At 46.8% G+C, this 21,902-nt stretch overlaps 1 protein-coding gene across 1 annotated transcript in view; it reads left to right on the top strand.

Annotated features, from left to right (window-relative positions):
* The window catches only part of Mgmt (O-6-methylguanine-DNA methyltransferase), a 40,598-nt gene that overhangs the window by 14,382 nt on the left and 4,314 nt on the right, over positions 1-21,902 (top strand). The window contains exon 3 of the mRNA XM_032895044.1: positions 19,453-19,592. Within this exon, the coding sequence (XP_032750935.1) occupies positions 19,453-19,592 (140 nt within the window). The remainder of the gene's footprint in view (positions 1-19,452; positions 19,593-21,902) is intronic.

Raw genomic sequence — 21,902 nt, 5'->3', positions numbered from 1 at the left:
GAAACCCAGGCAGAAAGAGTCCAAGGCAGAGGGCCAAGCAGGCACAAATGTTCAAGAAAGTATAATGGCTTCTAGAAACAGCTCACATAGGACGGCTACCATCAAGCAGTTGAGAGGAAGTCGGGAGGAGCTCTGGTGAGTGCACATCACATGCAGTGATGCCCTAAGAGCCAGTGGCTGTGTGTGAGACCGGATGTGGGCAGTGTGGACTGTGAAGAAGGAACAGAAGGTGACAGAGATGTCAGGACACTGACCCAGAATCAAGTGACACCCAAGGGGCTTGCAGGAAAGGCAGGAGTCTAAGTGTGGTGTGGGTCTTCTGCTGTGCAGTGGGGCATCGGTGCCTCCGATGTGTGGGTTCAGAGTTGGAGGCTTAGTGAGACCAAGGCTAGGATCTGTGGAACTGTGTAAAGGGGAGGTACCTGGGGTGCACCCCGAAGATGCTGAGCATGAGCTGGGTCTGTACCTGGGGCAGTCAGCGTCAGCAGTGGGCCTTCCGCATCCACTCTGTAGTCTAAGCTGGCCCTAGGAGTGAGGAAGAGGGAGTCAGGCCCAGCCTTTGCTCTCTGTAACCTGTTCTAACTGCCAGGGGACAACTGGGTAAGGGGTATGTGACCATGTCACCATGTCACTTGCACTGCTCCTTGGCATTCCCTCCAGTGATGACTTCTGCTGTCAGAGGATTCACAGAGACATCCTCAAGTGTCCGCCCTGTGCTGGTTCCACTCTAGTGTCCGTAGCTGTTGAGTTAAGCAAGTACAGCCATTTGCTCATGCCTGTCTCTCAGAGATTCCCCAGCTGCTGTGGAACATGGAGATCCTTTAGTCTGATTATTGAATCCGTGATTTCCTGGCTTTCAAGAAGCAGTGTTCCCAGTGTTTCCCAATTATCTCTACCCTCCTTCCACTGGTGTGCATACTGGTGTGTGTGTGTGTGTGTACCTGCGTGCGTGTGTGTGTGCGTGTGTGTGTGTGTGTGTGTACTATACTTCTTGCTCCAGCACAACCTTGAGCTTTTTGAAAGTGTCACATTTGGCTATCTTCCTGCTTCTCTGCTACCTGTGGCTCATAGAGCCGGCCATATGTTAACTTGGTACAGATTTCCGAGTTGGACTGCCCCTGCAGCCTTATTTGACCCTCCATCTAGCTTTGCTTTTCCAATAGTGGTAAGGAGATGCTGGAACCTCTCAAAGCTGCACTGCTACGGGACATAGAGCGCCCACTCCACCATTCCCAGGAGTTCACTGTGGCTTACTGTGTTTTCTGTGTCATCTTCCCACTATGTCTTAAGTTGAAACCCAGTGCTCTGGACAGAGCCGGTGTGTGCAGAGAGCACTTTGCTTCTCAGCCACTCCAAGGCACAGACTCAGTGGGGCACCTTGGACTTTTAACGTTGGAGAGGGTTTGTCTAGGATGGCATGGAGCTGCAGTGTGAGCTGCTTCCTGACTATAGCACATGCTGGAGATGACTTACGAGGAAGAAGGATGCATTCGGCTCAGTGTTGGGGACCAGTCGATGGTCAGTGGCTATAGAAACAGAGAACATGGAAAGGGGTCCAAGTAGAGAGAGAGGAGAAAGGCCAGTGCCCCATTATCATCTCTAGGGACATACCCCAATGCCCTAATTTCCATTTGCTAAAGACCACGCCTGTTAAAAGATCGCACCAACTCCCTGTAGTGCCACAGACTGGGGACCAAGACTTCAACACAGGAGCCTTTGAGAACACACGCAGAACTACACAGTAGTGGTCACCTGAGAATGAAGACGGAGATGGGCAGTGAGGTGAGTGGCCTGAGAAAGATGGAGAGACTCCTAGAAGTGAGAGGAAGGAGGCGGAAGGAGAGCCTGCTGGGAATGCTGGCTCACGTGGAGCGCTCAGAGGTAGTTCAGAGGAAGGAGAGCCTGCTGGGAATGCTAGCTCAAGTGGAGCGTTCAGAGGTAGTCTTGGAAGGTCGTAGGAATGAGTGAGGCCAGTAGCTGATCTTATTGTGGTTCTGCCAGGGGAGAGGGGACAAGACAGTGGACCCCATTCCATACCTCCTAAGTGGCAGCAGTCACCATGGGTGAATTCAACTAGGGCCCTCATCTGAGCATGATAATAATGTTAGCCCCTCCCACACTAGTCTCTTATTGCCTCTACCTGTATAATAGCCAGAACAACAACAACAACAAAAGCTAGAACCCCTATTCCCTTAAGTCTCACCTACTCCCCTCACCTGGCTCCCTGGTCCCTTAGTCCCCTACCACCACCACTTCTGCAGTACCCTGCTCTGAGTCCACCTACTCAGAAGTGCTGTCCCTGGCCATGTCCCTGCCCAGCATCTCTGCACTTAAGACCCTAGTCTTGGTGCATTGAGCTGTGTGGAGCTCCAAGCACTGACACCTCACTCTTCCTCAGCTCTGAAAGGGCAGAGACACGCGCCAGATGTCGGTATTCAGGGGCTGCTCATCGATATGTGATACCGAGGAATGCGTTGATAAATCCCCCTTGCCTCTGCATGGGAGAAGCCATTTCTCTTCAGCAGCTGCAGTGAGCCACTTCCAACAACCACAGGGCTCCATAGAATGGAAAACTTCATCTTCAGGCACCAGAGGAAGTCTAGCCTCTGAACCTCCCTCTTCCCTGATGGAGGCAACTTCAGGGACGGGATACAATACCTAGTGGAGAAGCTAAGAGTACCACACACTTACATGGTCTTTGCAACCCATCTCTCCAAGGAGGTGAAGGGATGGAGCCCAAACATCATGTGTGTGCCAGGCTCCTCTACATGGTGGGTTTTCTGTAGAGCAGGTGCAGCCCTCCCCCCAACTGCCTGCCATCTCGCTACCTGCCCTGTGTGCTCCCCCCTCCCTCACCTGCATAGCCTCTTCCTCATTTGAATAGGTGAGAAACCAAAGTCAGCTGCCCCATTTGAGCTCACTTCCATTGCTCAGAATTCAGTCACAACTTCTTTTGAATTCCTCAGCTGCCCCGAGGCAGAGGCTCAATGTTGGTACTGAGATTAATCCCCAAAGAGCCCCTCATTTCTCTGCAGAGAAATTAGAGCTGCCAGTTTTCCTTTCGCCTGTCCTTCTGACAGCTCTGTCAGTAATGAGATGCCTGCTCCGTGGCGTAATCCCCATCCTACGGTGAAGAATAATTCATTAAGAAATTAAGGGCCCAGCTCCTTTCCGTTGGGTTGGTCTTCAAAAGTTAGCTAATGGCAGCGGCAGCATGATTATCAATGAAAAATTATTCAGCATACCTCAGGGCCATTGCAGACACTCATCCCCCCTCTCTGGGGTTGTCAGTGTCCTGGAAATTAAGTTGGGTGACATGCACTGGGAGGTGCCTGTGTGCAGGGGCCAGGAGGCCAGGTCAGGCACTTTCCCACTTTGAGAGAAGCTTCTTCTAAAATTTGGGGTTATAGCATGAGATTCCTGCTGATGGCAGTGGCTATCCCCCCACACCTCTACCCCAGGGAAGCAGTAGTCAGGTTCAGAGAAGCTTCTAGAGGTTGGGTATAGAATGCACGAGACAAGGGGAGTAGCTGCATATAGATTAGGGGGGCGGTCGTTGACATTGTTTAGTGTGGTTTGGTTTTATTTTAATGTTCTTTTTTTTTTTCTTTTTGAAACGGTATTAGTTTGGCCTAGACTGAAGTCAAATTCAAGGTCCTCCTGCCCCAGTGTCACTAGTGTGTCCAGGAACACTGTTCATCCTCGAAGCACACTGAAACCCCCAAAAGGAAGGAACGATTTGATGGTAGCCTTGCTGTTGCTGTCTGTGGGGAAGCTAAGAGCCTTGAAGGGGAGGAATGCTGATAACTGATTCTGAATCAGATGTTCTGTGGAACATTGTTTTGACCACGGTGTGACAGGGGCATAGCCTCTGTGTATGGACTGGTGAACGTGCGAGGCAAGTTAGTGTCTCCTCCAGAGCGGCCAGTTTAGAGCTCTAAGCAACCTCTGCGTGCAGAGCCTGTGGGATTCTGAGGAAGGGAAAGAAGCCACGTGTTCCCAAGGAGAACCTCAGAAAGGTTTGTGTGGGGTCAGGACATCAAATGGCATGACAGCAAGAAACTTAGATTTGGTTTGATTTTCCTTCATTTTATGATTAACCTCGGTAATACAGTACCGACCCCAAGTCAGCCTTCTCTAACACAGCTCTTACCCCTGTCCTCCTGCCCTCTCAGACTGTTTTACACAGTGTATTTCCCTGTATTTCTGCTATTGTTCTGACGCCATTAACCCCCGTTCAAAAGTCAGTCCTTCAGCTGTTGAGCTGAATGGCAATTATTTGAGTGGTGGAGGGTGTTAACGTATAATTATTCACATTCACACCCGGACAGTCACAGCTTAATCATTTCTCTGTAGGCTTCCTGAAGTTTGTGCTTAAAGTCTTAAGCATAATTCTTTTGTTAAGTATGTTCAGGAGGCTGGAAGGTAAATGCACATCCGCCCAGGCAGAGCTTCGAGGCCGTCCCATCTTACCTCCTGGGAATGCTACTTGAGACCCCTGCTGGTTTCCTGGCTCCTCCTTGAGGCAGAAGGTTGATTTCCAAGGGCTAATGTTGTAATCCGTCTGTGAGATGAGCTCAGAGATTGTGTCTGGGGCACCAGGACTAGACAGAGCAGGCCAGAGAGCATTTCCATTCATGAGTGCTAAGCACTGAATAGCTTTAGCCTACCTACACTGGTGGGCCCAACTTAACCCCGAAGGCCATGGAGTCTTCTAAAGCCTACTGCCTCTTTAAGATTATGTAGGAGCTGGGGGGGGGGGGGGGGTTGCTTTTTTAAAAGGAGATTTTTAAAATACGTGTACATTTATCATATTGAAAATCAAACCTGATAATCATTTAATATATTTTAAAATAACACTGAATTCACACACACACACACACACACACACCCGATAGATTTCTATGAAGCTGCCCTCCACATGGCAAATGCTTTCTAAGAACGGCTGTGTTGTTCTCCAGAACTCGTCATAGCATCTTCATTGACTTGATGGCAGAAGGGAGCCAGTTCCTCAGACTGCCTCTTGCTTGTTAGCTGTGACGGTGGCAGGTTGGGCATCCAGATGACCCTACATGTTGGGCAAGGATGGCTGTGAGGACAATTTGGAACCCCTAGGTTCCCCACACCACAGGGAGAGCTCCTATTCTTAAGTATCAAAAATCCCCCATAGCCCTTTAAATCCTATTTTATTCTTTGAAGTCACAGCAGAAGACCCTCTTACTGCCTTACACATAGAGCCAAGTGGAGATGTGTACAACTGTGGCTGGTGTCATTCTATGTCCTCTCTCCGTACTTACCTGTACCCCCAATCCAGACAGCGGAGTACCCTATCCCCAAGGTGAAATACTGCAAATAACTTTCGTCAGGGCAGGGTCAGCATTGGCCCACAGATCTCCCCTAACTCAGCCTCAGTTTTAGTCAGAGTCCTCTAAGGGAATTCTTCTATCATTTTACACTGTATTTCCCCACTAACCCAGCATGTTCAGCTGCGGAAGGTGAGCGTGGAGTTCAAGCTGAGCCCCCAGTCCCTGAGAAGGTGCTGCCTTCTAAGATCAGCCAGACATCAGACACTTTGGGTCTATTCTACTTGAGAGTGCCTCTTGCCAGTTGTGTCTAGCACAAAACAGTTCCAGGCTTCCTGTCCCAGCAGTGGCAGACACAAGAGCAAAGGTCAAGGCCAGAGAGGGTCCCCTGTGGGAAGTGTGATAGGGAAGGGACAGGGGGATCTGAGAGAGTGCTTGTCCTCACCCAGAGCCATGGTAAAGAATACCTGCTAAGGGGGGCATATGGAAATGTGGGAGGAATGACCTGAAGTGACCATGGACCATATGTCACCATAAGACACTGTCACTTGGAAAGGCCTAGGTATCCTTTACATAGTGTGTACTTTGTCCAGCCCACTTTGCTGGAGGTGATAGGAGACAGCAGTGGACCAAGAAGTGGGTCTCTGTAGAGTTGGTGAATGATCTTGGTGGGTGTCAGCTCTAGGGGTCTGAAGCGGCAGTAGGTCCTGATGGGACCCACACATCCTTAACCATGTGCATCCTCAGACACATACATACTTTGGTATATGCAAAAAGCTCATTGAGCTTCCTCCTGGCCAAGCTGGAAGATAAGCCAGGAGGTCAGCCAGACCAGAACAGCCCTTTCAGAAGTGCTATCCACTGAGTGCCCTCACCCACCCTCTCGCCCCTCCAGTCAGATCCTGTACTTGTTCCTGGCACTGACATTAGAGATGACACCCTTGCCAACACCTTGTATTCAATGAGCTGGATCTGACAGACAACTCATAATAGTGTTATTGGTGGTCATTGAACGTGTAGCTTAAAGAGGTAAAGATTGTGCAGAAAACGTGGACCAAGATTCCATTTTGAATGGGAAGAATCATTCACTCCCTCGTGATCTTTTGATTGATAAAGCTTCTTTTGATTGCAGAAAAGGTGACTGGAAAATGGGTTCCCCTTATCTTACCCTGAAGTGTTATCTTTTGGGGCTTTTTTTATAATTAACAATGTTGGCTTTTGAGATGGGTAGCTGTATAGATTTTAATGCATCCCAGGTTCTATGGCCACCACTGTAATTGCATTCAGAGAGGGACTGTCACCAGAAATCCTTCACTCTTGGCTAGTACTCTCCTGTTCTTTACCACTGGGAGCTTTGTGCCTTTACAAACTCACAACCCTGGAGTCAGACAGTGTTTAACCTTTACAGCTTACCTCCTTTGACTCAGCTTAATGCCTTTGAGATTGATCCAAGCTTTGCACATGTCTACAGCATACATTTTAACTGTTAGTTAGAGTGGTACTCCATGGTGTAAATGTACTTTGATCCATCTATTTGGTTTTGTGTGTGTACCTATACACACGTGTGCATGTTTGCATAGTACTCATAGGTGTGAGCATGTGTGTGTGCATGTTTGAGTATGTGTGTGTGTGTGTGTGTAAGTATGTGTGTGTAAGTGCATGTGTATGAGTGTGTGTGTGTGTGTGTGTGTGTGTGTGTGTGTGTATCAAGAGGGTGGGAAGCACATAGGCCAGTGAACAACCTCAGTTGTCACTCATCAGGTGCTGTTACATTTTTTAATTGAGACAAGGTGTCCTGCTGGCCTGAGAATCGAACCATCTGGCCATGTAGCTCTAGGGATCCACGTATCTCTACCTCCCCAACACATGAGTTATAAGGATTCCAGAATACTTGGCTGTCTTTAGATCCTCATGCTTACAAGACAAGTACTTTACTCAGTAAACCAGTTTCACTACCAAAATCATCTTGTTTTTTTTTATTAATTTACTTTTATTTTGTATTTATGAATGTTTGCCCGTATATATGTGTATGTGTATGGACTACTCCCAGAGACCAAAGAAAGCCAAAACACACTGTTTAAAATTCAGACAGTCCACCTTGAATACTACAGGATAATGGAATCTCATAGTGCAAAATGACTATAAGAGTCCCCATAATCATGTGGCTTTTGAGGCCAAGCCTGGGAAAACACTTCCTTGGGCTGCCCTTTTCCTGGCAGCAGGATGTCTTCTTTCCTATGAGTCTATACTGTTATAAAGCGGTGGGCAGTCTTACCCTCAGAGAACCTTTATCACCCCATCCCAGAATGTGAAGTTTCTTTGTAATGGAGTGATCTCCAGCAGTTGACAATGTCCCTGCCTTATCCACAGCTTCGCCCTTGCTCATGCCACTTTCTTTACCAAACTGCACGGTTTTCTTCTTTCCCTCGTTGTAAATCTGACTAAGAGCATCGAGCAGTAACCATGCTATAGCCTAGCTATTATGCTGTCTTAGAATTTCCTTCACCAAACAACTTACTTTTTAATTCAGTCTCACTCCAGTTTTCAGGACGGGAACAGAGTGCATCCAGGTTCCTTATCTGGAATGTATGAATCACAAATGCTCTCTGGCCCAGTTTTTAATTGACCCCCCTCTGAAACTTCATGAGCCAGGCCTCCACTGTCCACATTTCCCTTGGCATTCTAGCCTTTCCAACTCTTAGGCCCATTAAGTTCTACCTACAGCATCTTCAGGCTTTTCCAACCCAAAATTCCAAATTTTTCCCACATTCCTTCTACAAACTCATTGCAAAGACCCAAGAACCACATAAGTTCAGCATAGGAATATTTTTTTTCAATGTTGTATCAAAAACAAGTTACGGTAGGAAAAGTTTATTTTGCCTCACAGGTTGAGGATACAATTCATCATGGTGGGGATGGTATGGAGGCCTTCACAGGTGGCCTATTACATCTGCAGTTGGGAAGCAGAGAGAGATGGTACTCAGCGAGGCCCTCTCTTTTCCCTTCTTGTTCATCCCAAGACCGCCATCGCATGATACCTCTCACATTTAGGTTGGTCTCTCCTCAGCTAAAACTCCCTGGAAGCACTTTCACAAGTGCATGGAAAGTTGTACCTCCTAAGTGATTCTAAATGCACTTGAGCCAACAATCAAAAGTCAATATTACAATTTCTGTAAGAGTTTAGTACATCTTGAAATCTTTCAGTATGGCATCTTCAACTTTTATTGTCTCTGAAATATTTGAGTGTTTTTAGACCCTTTTCCTTTCTGTATAAAAATTTTAGAATTTATCACTCTGAGTCTATATTAAAGCCTTTTGGGTTTTTTGTTAGAATGGTGGGAACTCTTTAGATCAATTCATAAAGAATTGAAATCTGGGAGCTCTGGGAATTAATTCCATGAGCCCGGTATGCTGCCATTGTTTTGAAATTCTTGGTCTGTGGGGATGTAGAGGCTCCATTCATTTCCAGAGTTACATTTGAGGAACTCAGTTCTCTGTCCCTAGGCATGCCCCTACCCAGTACAGTAAGGATGCTCATGCTGTAACATGACTAGACAATCATCCCTTTCACAGCCAACCCTTAGACAGGACCCCAGCCTCCTCACTGTTGTGTCCTTGTCAACTTAAACACATTGTTTGGGGTCACTGTGTTAAGTCTCTATAGTACCTGATATTCATGGACTATCATTTTCACTGTGATAGCATCATATATACTAATGTCCCTGTAGTGGTTTGAACATGCTTGGTCTACGGGAAGTGTTACTAATAGGAGGGGTGGCCTTATTGGAGTAAGTACGTCACTGTGTAGGCAGGCTTTGAGGATTCCTAGTGCTTAAGCTTCACCCAGTTCAAAAGAGTCAGTCTCCTGGCTGCGTTTGGATCAAGATGTAGAATACTCAGTTCTTCAAGAACACCATGCCTGCCTGGATGCTGCCATACTTTCTGACAATAATGGACTGAACCTCTGAAACTGTAAGCCAGCTCCAATCAAATGCTGTCTTTTATAAGAATTACCTTAGTCATGATGTCTCTTCACAGCAATGTAAGCCTAAGTCTCCATCCTGGGTTTTCCTCTGTGCCCTGCCTATTCACCCTCTCTTTATCCTCCACTTGCTATGCCCTGACTCAACTTTCTCTCTGTGTAGCTTGAGCTTTTCTTCGTTACCATGTGGCCAGGATCACACAGCAGGTGTACTGTCTTATGCTGGCTTCTTCTGCTCTAAGTTCACATTGAAGGTCCCTCCATATCTCTTTGCAGCTGACTATCTCATTGAATGACTTGCACTGTACATGTGTAATACCGCTTTGTGTGTATGTGCTAAGGGACACTTTGAGTGCTAGGAGCTGTGGCATTATGAACAGGTGACTAGAAACATTTAGGGGCAAGTTTTTATGATGATATTAGTTTTCAAATCAAATGGAACAAACAGGAGTGTGGTCTCCAGATCACAGGGTAATGTTCTGTTTAGCTCTGTTTTTAAAGTCACCAAACTGGTCAAATGTGGTGTGCACACCTGTAACCCCAGAACTCTGGAGGCTGAGGCAGACAGGTTGGGAGTTTAAGGCCAGTGGCATACATAGTGAGATCCTATCTCAAAAACAAAATTAAATAAATGAAATTAAATTTAAAAAAAAATAAAGTTAAAATTAAAGGAAAGGAGTTAAATGAAATGAGAAAAGAAAGGAAGCCCTCAACTCTCTTCCAAAACAGCCATATATCTGTGTTCCCCCTACAACATGAGAACACACCTCTCGCTCTGCTATCCAGTGCATAGATCAGTGGGGAGGAGGGTTTTAGCCAGTCACACAACTACATAGTACTATGTCCTTATTTAACATGCAGATCCAAAGACAAGCTATAAATCTCTTTCCATCTTCTTACTCCTACATGTGCTTCTTATTCATACATGTGCTTTGGTAAAGTATCTGTTCAGATTTCCCTTATGTTTGGGTTTGTCTTCTTACTGCTCAATCTTACACTCCTTGTGCCTTTGCTGAGATGCCCCCTCAGCCGTGGATGCTCAGTTTTAAGCCAGACGTCTGTATTACCCACCACCACCACTGGGGGACTATGTTCCTGACGGTGTCTTTCTTTCTCTGGCCCTGCTGTTGAGACTGTGGTGATCACAATGGGGAAATTTTTTCCCGTTTCCTCAGGAAGTTGATACTGACGTTTCTTCTTTAATCGTAGGGAGGGTAAGCTCATTTCAGCCCTAGAGATTCCACCTTTAGGAGATTTGAAATTACAAACCTAACCTCTTTAATCGTAGGGTTATTCTGGTTTGCCGTTCCCCTTAAGCTTGTATGGATTTATTTCCCTTCGTTTTGGCTTTGTTTTGGCTTTGTTTTGGGGGATCATCAGAGACCAGTATTGGGGATTGAACCCATGTCACTCTACTGCTCAGGTGTTAGCACTCCCACCTCCTTTCACTTTCACTGTATTAACCCCACTACCACCTGTTTAGTCTTACACACAGGGTCTTACCTGTTTACACAGGCTGCCCTGTACTCCTTGGTACTGTACTCCAGGTAGGCCTTGAACTTTTGACCTTTACACCTCAGCTTCATTAGTCGCTGGGATAACAGACCAACAGGCCCAATTTGGTGTTGATATTTCTTCATCACCCCTTCGGGTATCTCAGGGCCCCTCCTGGGTGGATACTCTCTCAGTGTTTATTCCTCCCTCTGGGACTTGGGCCCTGGTGTAGCTACCCATCTTGAGTTTTGTATGTGATTGTTCACTGTGCACCATGCATCTAGGCAGGGACTTTCCCTAGGTAGTTATGTGTTCTCAGTCTGACCACAGCACAGAGAATGAGGGTAGACTTCATTAATCATGTATCATATGATGCCAGCTGGCAAGTGGCTGTTGTGATGAGCATATAGATATGTGTTCAATAAGGAAAAACAAGATGGATCCCACAGAGGTGGATTTTCTACACAGTAGGGCTTGGGTTCTGGTGTACTGCTTTTGTTCTACCCCATTTAAAGGAAAGGACTCAAATATTACAAATTTAATTTAAAATCATCCTGAAACGTATTTAAAAGAAAAATTGAAAGGAATTACATTTAAATTAATCTAAGAGTATAAATAGGGATACAACAAAATTTTCCTCTTTGGAAATGGGTTCTTTAGAATAAACTATAGCATCTTTAAGGCTAAGCCCGCACAATTAAACTGGAGTGAGGATTGATGATTGATTATTGGTTTTTATGTGTGAGATGGACAATGTGTAATGTCATCATACAGTGGAATGATCTTTATATGTGAGACAATGTATATCACACAGTGGAATGGGATGATGTTTGCAGAACCTCAGTAGTTTGTAGGTTTTACTAAGTTAGATGTCTTTATCTGAAGTCCTTCCCAGGAATAGCTTACAGTCCTGAGTCTTTCTTGTTCTTTTCCTGGCTTCCACCCATCCTGTTGGATATTCTTCAGTTTTACCAATTATTTCAAGCAACCAGCTTTCAGTTTCTTAGATTTTCTCAGTCTTCCTTTTTCCAATTAATTGAGTTCAATCTTTACCCTCAGTATCCCCTTTCGTAATGTTTGGGTTGTTTTCATTCTTGTCTCTTAAGGTAAGAGGTGAGATTGTTAGCATGCAGTCTTTCTTTTATAACACAGATGTTGAATACTATGAGTTGACCTCTGAGTGTTGCTTTAGCTGTATTCCATGAACTTCAGTATCTTATTTCATTTGCATCCTGCCCAGTGTATTTTATTTTTCCTATTGCTTTTCTCCGGGGTTGAAGTGGGTACTTTACTGTCTAGATGTTTATAGAGGTTCTTGCTGCATTTTGATTCTTTTCTAATCTAATGGTCAAAGAGATGATTGTTCTGGTTTTGTTTACGCTACATGTATTACAGCTTATATATGTTACAGAATATAGCAAACCCTCTCTCTGGATCAGAGGCTCTGTGGGCATTTGAAAAGAATATGTGTTCTTGTGCTACCAACCATAGCCTCAAATAAATATTTATTGATCATCTGTTGGTGGGTGTGCTGGCTGGTGTTATGTCAACTTGACATAAGCTTGAAAAGGGGAGGGCCCTACATGAGGAAATGAAGTTAGAGGTAAGCCGTAGGACATTTCTTAGTGTTTAACCTGGGAAGGCCCAGCCCACGGTGGGTGGTGCCACCACCCTGTCCTGGGTTCTATAAGAAAGCAGACTGAGCAAGTCATGTAGAACAAGCCAATAAGCAGCACCCTCCATGGCCTCTGCATCAGCTCCTGCCTCCAGGTCTCTGCCCTGTTTGAGTTCCTGCCCTGACTTTCACACTGATGGACAGTGATATTGAAGCGTAAGCCCAAACCCTTTCCCTCCTCAAGTTTCTTTGGTCATGGTGTTTCATCACAACAGTAGAAAAGGAACTATGATTATGGTTCTGTTTCTGAGGTGTTCTTCTTGCTGATTTTCTGTCTTCTGGCTTGATGGTTGACAGAGAAGGTGTCTGAGTGCTGAAGGGTAATTATGGATTTCTGTAATTCCCCTTTCAGTTTTCCCAGGTTTGGGTCCATGCATCTTGGAACTTTGCTATTAGGCTCATAAACACTCAGGGTGGACAAGTTGCTTTTTGAAACTTTCTCTTCAGACTATTCTTTACTTCTAAGGCTCCTTTGTCCCATATTAATCCTCCTAACATTTGTTTTCTTTGATCCTTCCTATGACTCTCATTTGAAGCAGGTTTCTGTTAAACAGTAGATATTCTTGTTTTTATTTGTGCCAAGAGTGTCTGTCTCTCTTGTAAGATTTACTTTTATGTATGTTTATGTGCACATGTGTGTAGGTACCCACAGTAGCCAGAAGAGGGTTCTGTGTCCCCTGAAGCAGATCACCGTGAGCCACCTTACCTGGGTGCTAGGAACCAAATTCCAGTCCTCTGAAAGGACAGCAAGTATTCTTAACCCTGAGCTGTCTCTCCAGCCCTGCCAGTCCCGTTATTGGTGTGCTCAAGCCATTTCTGCTTGATGCAGCCCGTCACTGGTGTGCTTGGGCTTGGGGCCAACATTCTAATCTCTGTTTCCTTGGAACTCTTTCCCATCCTCCTTCCTTTGGACCTATTTTATGAACACTAGGGTTTTTTATTTATTTGCTTTTTTGCTGTCTCTCCTTTTTGTAGTTTTTTCTCCTGGTTGTTATAGAAATTGCAACACTCATCTCCTTTAAAATTAAAAGTGGCCTTTCACCATTTTGAGTGGGGTATAGAAATCTCATCCCCACAGAGACCCTCATATCTGAGGAATAAAGAGAAATGAGGTTTGGCTCTAGGGTAAATGAAAGAGACATACTGCCCTGGTCACCTCTCAAAACAGGTGTAGGACCTTTCCTTTCCCCACGACTGACTGTCTATAACCCTTTATGTCTAGGTATGTTGAAATTTCATTGTGACCATTGGTATTTGCAGCTGTTAAATATGTTGTAAAAAGCAAACACATAAAAATTCCTTAAGAATCAGTAGTTTGCTATTCAACCCTGTGTGTCCCGTCTCTCCCACCCAGTGTATGGCTGGTTAGGGTGTAAGGGGAGGAACTTGGGGTCTTCTGAATACGAGGAAAGTGCTCTATCCAAGGTACAGCTCCAGCTCTTTCTCCCTTTATTCTCAGACATGATCCTGCTGGACTGCACAGAATCTTTCTGCCTTCTCAGTAGCTAGAATGACAAGCCTGTTCACCATGTCTGGCCATGCTGCTGGCCTTGTTATTCCCAGGTTTCCTCTGGCGTCTCCTTTCTCTGAAGATTGGGGCTCCTAGCAATGGGTTATCTCAGCTTTTCTCTTTTTACCCAAAACCTTCTTCATATGTTAGCTTTATTCCTGGGGCATTTTAAAGACAGAGTTCTGAGTTGCCAATGCCTTTCCTTCAGTGTGTTCAAAATGCTACTGTGGCCTGGCCTCTCTGGTAGCACCCATAGCTGTTCATATCTCTGCCAATTGTAGAATGAGTTCTTTCTCCTCTGTCTCCTTCTGTTTTTAGCTTTCAGCAGTGGGTGGCAGATACCTGAGCAGGGCTTCTCCGAGTGTGTCCTATTTGCAGTTTACTCTGCTCCTTGAAAGCTGTTCTCTAAAATTCTTTTCTATTCCACTCATTCTCTCCTCCTGCTGGTAATCCAACAAGAACAGAAGATCATTTAACTGTGTCCCCTTAGTCCTCACACTTCTTCTTGGGGAGTTTTGTTTTCACTAGATAGAATTTCTCAGTGCTCAGGTGGGGACACTCTTGGCTTGTCTGCAGATCCTTGACCCCTTCCTCGCATACCTCTGCTGTCATATGGGTCCTATGAAGAGTAATTTGTAAGTCAAGTTATTGACTGCTTGGGGCTAAACTTTCTTCTTGTTCGTTCTTGAGAACTTCTATTTCTTTGCGGAGACCTCGTTTGTGACTTGTATTTGTTTCGAGAGCATCTCCCCTTCTGCAGCGTCTGTATGACATATCCTTTCAGGTTTTGTCAAATGAGTCCAGCTTCTGCATCAGCCTCAGCCTGACTTATCTTTTCCCAAGCATTAGACATGTTCCTAACCATGAGTGAGCATGTACTTAATAATTGTGGATTATAGCCTGATCAGCCTGAATATTATGAGACTCTGAGCCATGGCACACCCAAGATAAACAAATAAAATATAATTTTTAAAAAGTCTTTTCCTCCTCAGTCTCACTGGTGTCTTCCAGTTCTCCAACCTCCCCTCTCAGTACCTTGGAAACAGCCCGGGCTTTGCTCAGGTTCTGCTGAAGACTGCTCATGCCTGAGCCCAGACCTAGGGCCAAGCAACAGAAAGACAAAGACAAGTGGAAAGCAAGGACTGCTACCTACCCGCATACATGTTGCCACCAGAAAGGGCTATTCCTCAGGATGCAAGTTCTTGGGGCCACCACAGCCCAGCACCAGCTCTGTGCTGTCCCCCCAGCATAGTATTTGAGGGAACAGTGGAAGGACAGGGTCTTGGGAGATCCCTCTGCTCTTCTGTCAGTCAAAGGAGCAAACCTAGTCTGGGATGAAAGAAATGCTGTAACTGCTCATCGTCTTGGTGATGTTTCTTCCTCCATCTGCCTGCTTCTGGTGACATCACAGCCCTCACAGAACTACTGTCTACCTTCTACCAAGTTCCAGAAAGGTGTCTGACAGAAGGAACCGCATGCCATATGCCACCACCATCTGATCTGGCCAGATCACCTCTTTCTGTTTCCATGTTTTAGCTTCATTCCTCGAAACCTCACCCTAGCGGCTCCTGAAAATTGGGTCTCATGAGTTCAAATGGCTGTAGCCCGTGTCACCTTCACCCTGTGTGTGGTGCCTAGGCCTCTACCTGAGTGTTCCCTCCTTAAAGCATGGCCCAGGAGGAACTCAAGGCCCAGTTCTGAAAGATGGCCTCTCCTATGGGAGTCAGAGCTGTGTGGCTGAGAGAAAAGACCCCTGCCATGCCCTTGGGCATGCAAGCCAGACCCTGAGCAAGGTACTTTGGGGTAGGGTCTAAACCAGGTCTTGAACACCAGCCCTGTGACTGTTCCACACTCAGGTGGCATGTTATAGAGACAAGGGATATCAAGGCAGCACCTGGGAAGATTGGTGGAAACCCAGGAAATGGTGGGCTCCAGAAGTAAGATGGGTGGAGCCAGGCTGCTGCCTCCTCCCACCACATCCCCAGTGTGAGGTCTCCCTTATTAGAAGTAGCTGAGCTTCATGGATCTGAGGCCAGGAGTTGAGGTGATGTTTCCTTACTTGCTACTCCCTTGGCATAGATCTAAAGCTGCTATCGACAACACAGCACCAGTTTGGGAAGCAACATCCTTCCCGCTTCCGATGATCTCAACACCAGATGCTATGTGATAAATAACCCCTTTTTTACTTAGGTGGTTTCTTTGCTCGTACAAGCACCAGAGCCGTGTCTTTCAGAGAGGGAGTCTGAGGTACAGGCAGCCTCCAGCAGAGCCTTAACCCCAGCTGCATCGACATGACAAGGCCCTGGGGCAGAGGAGCAGGCTGGGGAAAGGAAGCATTTGGAAGGGACATAACAGAGGGGCAAGCTTGAGAAACACCACACTGTAGCATGGAGAGACCAAATATTTCCCACAGCATTAGGGTCGCTGGCTTGCTCCCTGTGGAGAGCCACACAGGGGAAGGATGGATTTCAGCGGGTCCCCTAGGCTACACAACATGACTTAGCCAGCCACCAAGGATTTCTGTAGCCACATCAACCTTCAGAAAGTGTGCTTTCTACATTAACACTGAACTTAAGTGATCGCTTATGCTTGAAAGATGAGGCTTAATGCAGAAACGCCAGCCCTCCTTATTCACAAGTGTAGAGTAAATCTGACTGCGCTTAGCCCTGTTCTCAAGGCATTGTCTCTAAGAGTGGCATCCACTAATTAGTGCATTTGCTCCTTACAGGGTGACGGTGACGGAGGATGTTCAGGTGCATTTGAAAATGAGGTGCTTGACTATAAAATACTGCTTCTTTCGAGCCACGCTGACTAGCACTGTGGTTCTCAACCTGTGGGTCACGACCCCTTTGGAGATCAAATAACCCTTTCATAGGGGTCACATATCATATATACTGCATGTCAGATATTTACAGTAATATTCATAACAGTGGCAAAACTACAGTTATGAAGAACCAATGAAAATTATTTCATGCTTAGGGAGGGGGGAGTTCACTACAATATGAGGAACTGTCTTTAAGCATTAAGAAGGTTGAGAAACACTGGCCTAGTGTATTGCTGTGGGCTGTAGACTGGTTAAAAACTGGTTACCAGTCCTCAGGATGCAACTGCATTGGTAGAGTGAGAGTGCATGCCTGTACAATACCCTGGTTCAATCCCCAGTACCATGTGACCTGGGACACGATGTGTGTGTGTGTACATTCTATTCTTAGAAGGTAGAAACAGAAGGGTTGGGAGTTCAAGGCCAGTGTGGGCTAGAGGATAAAAACAGAAACAGGGCTTTTGTGATAAGCTGACAGCAAAACAGAATGTGAAGCTGTCAAGGTGGGGCAGTGGTTAAGAGGAGTGGCTGCTCTTCAGGGGACCCAGGCTCAGTTCTCACTACCCACATGGCAAGTCACAACAGTCTGCAACTTCAGTTCCAGGGGATCCAGTGCCCTCTTTCAGGCTTCCATGAGCACCGGCCATTCATGTGGTGCATGTACATCCATGCAGGTACACACTCATACATGTAAAATAAAGACAGGTACCTAAAACAAACAAGCGTGTTTGATAATCTATACTGATATCTGAAAACATAAACTTTCCAGACACTTTTCCACCTGGAGCAAAAGATGCTTGGTGACCTGACAGTCCTTGGTCAGCGTCCCCATGGCGGGGAACCACCATTGTGTAGGTGCTACTGTTTTTCAGTTACACTGGATCCAGTTAGACTATCCCTTGGATAATCCCAGCAGGTTTATTGAAACATGAGTCTGTTCTAGAAAACACCAGCCGCAACCCCGTCAGTTGGCCACAGCACAGGCATAGCCAACCTGGTCTACACCCTCTGAGGATACCAGGGTAGCTTCGGTTTCTTGCCCTGTGAGACTGCTTCCACTGCTCCCTCCCTAGGCAGCTCCCAGAGAGCTCTCAGCCTTCCTTCTCCTCGGCTGCCCACTTCCTTCCCTTTTCTCAGACAACAGTAACAATAAGTGTGATTAGCAAGGTGATTTCAAGCCCCTTTCAGAGGACAAGACAGTAAACAGAGCTTGTTTGCCTAAGGAAACCCTCCCAGCACCCAGCCACTCAAACCTCGCCTGTTAATGAACCCAGAGCCGTTAATGCGGTTTCTTCAGTTAAATTGATTCATGAATTTTGAAGAGAACATTATCTAATGAATTTTCTTTGAATAGAAAGCAATTAAAAGGACAAATCAGTCTGATTAACCCCAAAGTCACCCTCCTGCCACAAATGCTGTACAGTTTGAAATTATATCATAAAAAAACTAGAGCACATTTGCTGTGTCTGTGCCCTCTACTAATCCATGTAAATTAATGAACAACAAAGTTAATTTCTTCGATGACCCTTTTCTAGTATCACCTGGATTATGCTGATGTTTAATTTGCTTAATGTTATAATAAAGACTAAACAGGGTTTGGGTTTTTTTTTTCCAGTGAAGTGATTATCATTCCCCTCAGTTAAGAAGTGATTTTTATTATTTAACACGCATGTAAGGGTGTGTTTCCTTTAAGGACCAAATCATACTCTGCCAGCTTGGCACCAAGCGTGGCTAGCTCTGTGGAGGGTACATATTCCCAGTGTCGCTCCTGCCCGTGGAACCCCTCACCCCCTGTTGTTCCCTTCAGAAACTCCTACCTCAAGTGTTGAAGCCCCAGGTATAGAGGCTGTGGCTTGGCCTCCATGCTCGCCAGCCAGTGTGTCTCCTCTGGAAGACAAGAGGACTCCTTCTTGTAGCCTGGGCTTATGCCCGACTTAAAACGTATGCAGAGAATGATTCCCAAACCCAGGGGCGCCCAGGGGCATCCAGGGAAACGAGCTGACCATGCCTTGCCCTAGTCATTTCTCCTGGAGAAATGGAGAAATAGCCTGGAGAGTGTCTCCTGCAGGACACAAAATGCATGCCACGTGATGAGGTTAATCAGAGAAAACAGGGCTGCCTGCAGCCAGGGTCACCCCTATAACCTGGGCATACCGGTGGAGGCATCTGGCATTTACAACAGCACAGGGCATAGTCCCCCTCACTGCTGAGCGTGGAAGGTTACAGAAGGGTCCCATCCAGTCCCTGGATACGTCCTCCTCCTCCATCTCAGCTGAAGTTGGAAATTAACCAGCAGTCCAAAAGGCTTCCACATAGGTGGGCCGGCAGGGACTCCCCGTGCCTGCTAATTGAACTGTGTGCAAAATGCTCGCCTGCCTGTTCACAGAAAGAACATCGCACACAGCCCCACACGGAACGTGAGGAAGCTGGAAGGAAATTAAAGATGCAGGAAGCCTTCCGAGGCCCGCCGGCTTTGTGCCCGCCTCACTCTCAGCTCTCCCTGCCCGGGCCACGGTGACAGAGCACTGTGTGGAGGCCTGTGTTTTAATTGAGTATAACAGTTCTATTTGTGCCATTGCATTTCCTGCTAGGGGACTGGCAGCTATTTATATCCGAGCTGCTGGAGCCGTTTGTCCACATCACGTCATCCTGTTTCCTTTCTTTCAGATTCATTCACCAGACAGGTGTTATGGAAGCTGCTGAAGGTTGTGAAATTCGGAGAAATGGTTTCTTACCAGCAATTAGCAGCCCTGGCAGGCAACCCCAAAGCGGCTCGTGCAGTAGGAGGAGCGATGAGGAGCAATCCGGTAAGTTCCACAGATGGGCAGAGGGCCGGATACCTGTGTCACAGGGGCTTCAAGCCACCCAGGGAGCCAAGTGTCATTTGAGTAAATGTATTTCAGAGGCCAACTATGTGGCTAGGATCAGGGCTTGGGATTGGCAACTGCTGTGAGAGGGACCTTTGTGTCCCAGCCACATGAGCTCTTTGTCACAGTAGCCCCTAGCAGAGAGGAAGAAGCCTGGAGAGTGGCAAGCAGACAGGAGGGCAGCCTGTTTATTTACTCCCCACTGGACAGTCCCCATGCCGAGGGCCTGTTAAGTAGCAGCTTTCTTTCATACACTTGAAATACAACTGTACACCCAGAAGACGAGAGCCATGTGGCACCAGCCTTCTGAGAAGGTTTTGGTGAAATAGTCCCACCCTTTCTCCCTGGGTCTTTGGGGTCCGATGAGCCTAGAAGGTGTCTGCTGTCCTTGGGTGTTAGCTCCCTGGGGAAAGGCTTTCCCCCTAGAATGCGTCAGCATTAATTTATGTTTCTTCCTACAACGCTGTCAGAATTTATTGAGCACCAGGTTCCCAGCCCACAGGAAGGCCATGTTTTTAGAGACACCTGTGGTTCCACAAATGCAGTGGGCATTTTGGCCCAGCCAAGGGCCAGACCAAGGCCCCACATGCCTGTGGGCCTTATGTGGGTGAGAAGTCGAGTTATCACACAGTCCTCAGGAGATTCCACACTGCCTCCAGGGTACCCAAATGTCCCGGGCAGCCTCCCCTGTGGCAGTATATGTGTGTTGTCATATTTATAAAGTTATATGGGTCCCAACATGATAGAAAAATCCACTTGATCAGAAGCGTATCTCACCTGGAAGGGACATGGAGGAATGAACAGTCTGCACTTCTTTGGAGGGGAGAGGTATTATACCGAAGGGGCTGTTCTGGAACTCTCTCTGTAGACCAGGCTAGAACTCACAGAGATATCTGTCTCTGCCCCCTGAGTGCTGGGACAAAAGCCATGAATCAACATACTGGGCCATGAGGCATTAGATTTGGCAGCAGACAGAGACAGCTCCAATACATTTGTTCTGCAGCTCCGAGCAGTGCCCCAGAACAGAGAAAGGCAAGACATTTTCTACCTTTTCTGCTGCATCCCCATAGCTATGTTTTAAACACACATCAACTGCCCTGACCTCAGAATGGACTAGGTCTTTCTGCACCATCCCATCCCTACGCCCATCTGAATCCCTCCCAAGGCGCAGGAAGAGGTGTGGACATGCATTCCCCAGGCCACTCCCGCAACAAGACACATGACTTGGTTTTATCCACACTTAAGTTGGGAACCAAGCTGTTCAGTTTTGCAAAGTTTCCTGTGTGTACTCACATGAAGATGATGACAGCCCCATCGGTGGGCACCAACACCACAGCTTCTCTCTGAGTGCAGCTAACATCTCTGCTGTCAGAACAAGCTCCGCTGCCTACTGTACACACTGCTAGCCATACTACACGCACCGTTGGGCTGAGTCTCCACCACGTACCACCAGAAACCGGTATGAGAAGGAGATACTGAGACTTGAGGGAGAAAAGGCCTGGACAGTTGTAAGCTCTGCCTGCGGCCCATCTTGGTAGGTATCCTTAGCCCCACTGACAACAGGACGGAGATGGGGATGGCTGTGTCTCCTCTACCCCAATGCTGCCAAGTTGGAATAAGGTCATGGAAGACACGGTGCTCAGGTTTCACCTAAGTAGCACAACTTGTGCCGTGAGAGTGGGGCAGGATGTGGAATGCCCACCACTGGAAACTGTCCTGCATCATTCCTTGGGTGGCTTACAGTAACCATGGCCTCGTGCCGTCTGGTCTCAGAGCTGCCCGTTGCTGGGTTATCCCCTCCATGAATAGGAGATGGGTTCTGTAGGGCGGAGGTCTCCTCCAGTCTGGATCTCAGCTTCTCACAAGTTTTTCAGGTGGGACTCATTGGCCTTCTCAGGAAACTGGACAGTCTCTGGACGGTGCCACGCCACCCTGCATCAGGGATGCCCAGCATCAGAGGCTCCTCACCACCATCCCGACACACACACTCAGAGAACCCCCTTCCGCCACATCCTCAGACACAATTTGCTAAATGTAGTTCCGAGGCGATCGATACAAGCTCAGGGAGTTTCCCACCTTTTTCTAAACAAACACATTCCTGAGGAGTTAGTTTATTCACAGATTGCCATGAGCACCGATGACCCCTGAGTCCTGTTCTGCCAGTCACCCAGATGGCTGTTGATAAAGATTTAGCATCATGTTCTGAGTGTCAGGGTTGTCAGCGGAGCTGAACCATTTGACCAGAAGAAA

This window comes from Rattus rattus, chromosome 2 (assembly GCF_011064425.1).
Source record: "Rattus rattus isolate New Zealand chromosome 2, Rrattus_CSIRO_v1, whole genome shotgun sequence".
Classification (NCBI taxonomy): domain Eukaryota; kingdom Metazoa; phylum Chordata; class Mammalia; order Rodentia; family Muridae; genus Rattus; species Rattus rattus.
The sequence above is the reverse complement of the archived record's forward strand: the minus strand, read 5'-3'. Positions and strand labels throughout refer to the sequence as shown.